The sequence below is a fragment of the Triticum urartu genome, chromosome 2 (assembly GCF_003073215.2).
Source record: "Triticum urartu cultivar G1812 chromosome 2, Tu2.1, whole genome shotgun sequence".
Lineage (NCBI taxonomy): Eukaryota > Viridiplantae > Streptophyta > Magnoliopsida > Poales > Poaceae > Triticum > Triticum urartu.
Genome location: NC_053023.1, coordinates 750314642 through 750320579, shown reverse-complemented (window position 1 = coordinate 750320579; position 5938 = coordinate 750314642). Strand labels below are relative to the sequence as shown.

At 37.5% G+C, this 5938-nt stretch overlaps 1 protein-coding gene across 1 annotated transcript; it reads left to right on the top strand.

Moving 5' to 3' along the window:
• Positions 1 to 252: 252 nt before the first annotated feature.
• Positions 253 to 5408, top strand: LOC125534641 (wax ester synthase/diacylglycerol acyltransferase 11-like). Its single transcript, XM_048697810.1, has 7 exons — positions 253 to 507; positions 586 to 1185; positions 3609 to 3675; positions 3773 to 3849; positions 4149 to 4364; positions 4469 to 4606; positions 5241 to 5408. Exons 1-7 carry the CDS (start codon positions 253 to 255, stop codon positions 5406 to 5408), a joined length of 1521 nt encoding a protein of 506 aa, XP_048553767.1.
• The last annotated feature ends 530 nt before the right edge of the window (positions 5409 to 5938 follow it).

The window sequence follows — 5938 nt, the reverse complement described above, 5'->3', positions numbered from 1 at the left end:
GAGTTGTTTTTCCACTGCATTGGGCGAACAGTCCTCATAGCCCAGTTTTCCCTGACCAGTGCTGGGAAAATATTGCTCATTTTGTGGATCGCATTATTTAAACGTGTTCGTAATCGACCGAGCGCTAGAAAGCACACAAACGACAAACCATTGATGTCCTTATATATACCACATGCCTCCTCGACTATGGATAGCACCCACACTAATCAACTGTTTTGTACAGCGTCCAGCGAAAGGCTGTAAAGAAGGCAAATGGACGCTTCAAGTACCCTGCGAAAGCGGTCACTCTCGGTTCGCACGAGGAGCAATGGAGCAGCGTCGGCTGTGGAAGGGCGGAGGGCGGATGACGGTGAGTCGCTTGGGGAACCGGTGAGCCCCTCCGCCAGGCTCATTGAGGAGTACTTCATCGTTGTCGTCATAGGCCTCGGGGCGCCCATTAACCAATCCAGCGGCCGCGCGGGCATCGGTGCGAAGATTGCATGCTACCCACGCTTTCACAGCATCCAGGTACTAGTATATATGGAACTTGTTTTGAAACAAGGAGAACCGTATCTCATCTCGCTCCCTGGTGTAACTTACGTGCAGGCGACAGATAGGGACGGTACTCTACGGTGGGTGAGGACAACGGTTGACCTGGACTACCACATCATCTTCCCCATGCTGGACACGGCGGCCGTTTTAGTCAACCCAGACCAGGCTGTGGAAGACTACGTGGCGTCTCTGTCCACTAAACCCATGGATCATTCCCGACCTATGTGGGAGTTCCACATCCTCGACTTCCCGACCTCAGAGGCCACCGCAACAGCCGTGATACGCGTGCACCACTCCCTCAGCGATGGCACCTCCCTGCTCATGCTCCTATTGTCGAGCACACGCAGCGCCGCCGATCCTTCCAAGCCGCCAGCTTTGCCACCGTTGCCGGCACGCACCGGTGCTATATACGTGCGTCCACGACCGCCAATGTCTGCCGGCTCGCTGGCCTTCGCCTTGTGGCTTTGGTCCTTCGTCCTGCTCGCTTGGCACACCATGTGGGATGCTGCAATCTTTATCTCGACCATACTATTTCGGAAAGATACACAGACGCTATTCTCATGTACGGATCATGGGAACCGTCGCCCCAACCGCATCGTGCACCGATGTCTTAGCCTTGACGACGTCAAGTTCGTCAAGGATGCCATGAACTGCGTAAGATTTATTTAAATTTTGGAATCCTAATTTGTTACTGATGCACGTCGATTCTCTTGAAAGGCCGTACGAACCATAATTTGTATGGTGACTGAGCAAGTGAGTCTTGTTACGATCTTCATACGTGCAATATCAGTGAGATTCAGTCCCATAGTTTATTGGTAAAGAACTAGATCTACTAATATTTATTTTCTTTATTAGATTGAATAAGACATGATGTTTTTTTTATTTCAAATCCACGTTTGCAAGTGCCTAATTTTCTACTTATAATTTATGTATGTTTTCCATGACGATTACAAATTCTCTCGAAATTCAATCCAAACACTTGTAGTTCGTACTCATATTTGAACCCTGGATGTCTTTATTTTGTAACCATATTCTTGGTGGCTGTATTTCCCTCCATGTTATGGCTCTTATTTCTTTCTAGATAGCTATTCTTACTCTTATTGTGTAAGTCCACTAACCGTCGATATAATTGGTATCAGTTATATAAGGTTAGCAACACAATATTTATTTCTCTCACTCGCTTTATCCCTTCTGCATTAATAAAATGTATATTAAAGCCTTGAGATGGTTTCTCTATACTAATATTTTGTAAAGTACTATCTCTCTCGCCCGCACTTTCCTCCATTTTCGTATGAATTATCTCTCATTGTATATGTTGTTCTGCAAGGACTTATACATTGCCATTTTTATAGTCAGAACATTATTGTGTTTCCAGTATGATACATGTTTCACACAGAAATCATATTTCAATTCCTTTTACCCGATGTCTTGCATGCATTAAACCCATTTCGCATGCACACATAGATTTTGATTCTTCAAAATATACCAAAACTCATGAACTAGTATACACTTATTTCCCTGTATCATTGAACCCATTCATGTTGATAATCATGGGCATGCTTGGTTTGTATAGTTAGAATTAGTACTTGACGTCACAATGATATTAAACAAAATATAATTTGTTTTTACTTAATAAAGGTTCATTTTATGTTGTTCCATATTTAGTATACATATAAATCTTTGTGGAATTCATTAGGTGCTTATGAAAACACCTTTTTTCTGAATTTTTCATTTTTTTACTTTGTAGCCATCTTTGTCATTAGTTAGTATGTGTTGCATGCCATCCAACAAAAATAAATTGTTTGCTTCTTTACATTTCCGGGAATGTACAGGTTGTCCTACATTTAATCACATACAAATTAGACTACCTTTTAAGAAAAATATATTCTAAAGTTTCATTGAATTCGAAATTTCTTTTCTTAGTTCTGATTTTTTTAGTTAATTATATATTGTACAGCAATGTATTTCTTGTCTAACTAAGCAGCCATACTGTCGGATCACTTCTTATGTTTGCATACACGTTAGTCCCTGCAAAATAAAAATAAAAAACGTTAGTTGTCTATCACATCAATATGCCAGAATCTACAGAGTTAATAGTTGTAGGTATAGTAGCAAGCACATAAAGACAAGTCGCTGGAGAGCTTGGTTGTTCATTATAATGTGAAAATGTTATTCACGAAACAGGCACATACGAATATATATTCTAAAACTTAGAAAAAAGGATACACCTTTGCAGTTTTGAAAAATTATGACACGAATTTTTGATATATATTTGGAACAAAACCTTACCATGTTAACTTCCTATAAAATAATATAATCATTATTTTGCAGAAAAAACATATTTATTCGTGACCTGCATGAAAATCACAAAATATATTCTATGGTTGAAGCAATAGAGCATGTACTGTAGCTCTCACTGCTGAGGGAATTGGTTGCAATTATTTCAATTGGATTTAGTTGTATGAAACATTAGTGTTTAGTTTTAAAATGTGATATCTGAATGTAGAATACATATAGTTTATTGTATATGGTTATTTTGTAGTTGCGGAATACTGATTTAATATAAGTACCATGCATGGTGGATGTTAAGGTGGGTCTTTCTTAATGCACGGTGGCAAGTTTAGTTAGCATAGTTACATCTTGAGAGTATTAGAGATAGTGGGTCATGCTACGATGGTTCTTTTCTCATGCCTGATGAGATTTTGAGTTCATGGTGAGAGAAATATATATAGTGGGGATCCATTATTGGTTATATAGAATTAATTCAACCCAACGTCACGAAATCACAATAGCTACACACGTAAGGTTTTTCGTAGTAACATGAGTTATTTAGGTTTAGAAGTTCCCAGACTGGAATATTTTGATCAACATATTTGTTTCTCTTATGTCACATGGCCTCCAATATATTGTTCCATATTGCCTCAAAATTGTTGTTGCTTTTATATTTATCACTACTAGAAGATACAAATTCATTTTGGAGGATTGCACAGATTTTGTTTTCCCTTCTCGATTGACAGTTGCCCTCTTCCATGAAGTGTAACTCTGGGAATGATCTTTATGCTTGTTTGCTTGCACAGACAGTTAATGATGTGTTAGTTGGATGTACGGATGCTGCCCTATCACGATACTACTACCGGAAGTCGGGTGAGGAGATTATTACCAAACGCTTGATACTAGTCTATTCCTAACTAATGTCACACTTCAGTTTGACTCATTCCTTTTTAATCCTTCTCCATTTTAGGTGACAATAAAACTGGCAAGGAGATACGTATACGATCGGTCCTTGTGGTTAATTTAAGGGCAACTACAGCCCTACACGTAAGTACTAGAAAAGAGAGACAACTACTGCCTCCATACATATATATTGGTATACGCACCTTGAGATTTAATTTTACCATAGATAAGCTCAATGATTTATGAGATGTATGCTATAACTATTATATAAATAAAATACTCGCTTTCAACTAAAAATTCCGTGGAATAGTCTTTGTAGCATACACAACATATATAGTTGTCATAACAAGTGGTTAAGGTAAACCCCAAAATACGTATTAGGCCCTATCTATAATTCACAAGTTATCTTGTGTTTTAAATACCATTCATACTACTATGGCCAGGAATGTGTTAGTATGATACAGTCTGCGAATGGAAGTGATGTGAAATGGGGAAATCAACTTGGTTTCATCATCCTTCCAGTTCATATAGCCATGCACCATGATCCACTCAATTTCATTCGCAAGGCTAAGAATACCGTGGATCGGAAGAAGAGCTCACTAGAAGTGGCATTCACTCATGTTGCCGCAGAAGTCATCCATAAAATATTTGGTCGAAAGGTACATATGAAAGAGTTGATTATATTATTTTGAGTATAATATAAAAGAGTTGATTATATTATTTTGATTATAATATATTTTATGTGTTGCAACTTGTGAAACAGGCAGGTGCTTGTATCATCGATCGTATGTTCTCCAATACAACTACGTTATTGTCAAACATGATAGGTCCAGTTGAACAGGTGGAGTTCTGTGGACATCCTATTGTCTTCATTGCCCCTAGCCAGTACGGACTACCACAAGTAAGTTAGACAACACCGGAACTAAATAGATACAACAAATTAAATAAATGCAAACTATAATTTTATATATGCAGCCTAAACTATCAGAAACTAGATGATAACCCACGCAATGCTGCGATTATCAGTTGCAATATATTTCAATAAAATTTGCTTTACGAAATATTAGTATTTGATTTTAAAATATGCAAACTAAAACTAAAAAAATAATATTTTATTTGATTATTTTATATTTTACAAATATCTACGGATATAAGTAGCAGAATATAGAGAAAAACGTTTTCCATGCTTGTTCTGATTGGCCTTGTATGAGGTGGCATGTGAGGTGAGATGGGAATCATGCATATTGAAATCAACTAATAATGGAAAAATCACATGCATGTTTAGGTGTGTCTTTAACGAGATAACCAATGGTGGTGTGTCATGTGTGCATGTTAAGATACACAAATGTAGTGGGGATCAACCATTTATATGTGTTGTACATGGTACTACGGACAAGTTTGCTAAAAAGTAATTAAATTAGTTGGCCTAAAATTAATTATACTAGCATGTGTAAGTGTATGTCTTTCCACCAAAGTTTGTACTTATGACAATGAACAACTTAACTTTTTATTACATTTGTCGTATTTTTGTGTAGGCCGTAAACGTTAACTTTAATAGTTATGTCAACACCATCAGGGTGGTTCTAGCTGTGGACGAAACACAGTTTCCAGATTGTCACGAGCTTTTGGACGACTTTGTTGAATCTCTCAGAAGTATTAAGGATGCAGCTGAAAAACATGGAAGCCATGACATGAAGGCATAAGCGCATTATTATGTGCATCAAGTTATATGAGTGTATGTTGTACACAATGCTTAAATAAATCTATAATAATGATGAAAAAAATTGAAGAAAATTTTGCAACATCGAAACAACTTGCACGATCTACCTTACCATAAGAATTCATGTCCAAAAACATTTAAACTGCACATGGAAAGAATTCCTTATGTGGACAGTAGTTGAATTGTTCTCACTTTTTAAGGTAGGATTTGTCTTTTTTGCTTGCTGTGTGAATTAATTTAGGATTTGGATCTTGTGGAAAGATATATACATATTACGTATGCGGATGTTCTCAAAGTTTTCTAAGAATATCTAAAATTATTAATGGATTTGAGTTATAAATACAATGCGAGTCATTTGGCTAAGTGATGACCCACAAGTGTAGGGGATCTATCGTAGTCCTTTCGATAAGTACGAGTGTCGAACCCAACGAGGAGCAGAAGGAAATGATAAGCGGTTTTCAGTAAGGTTTTCTCTGCAAGCACTGAAATTGTAGATAATAGATAGTTTTATGA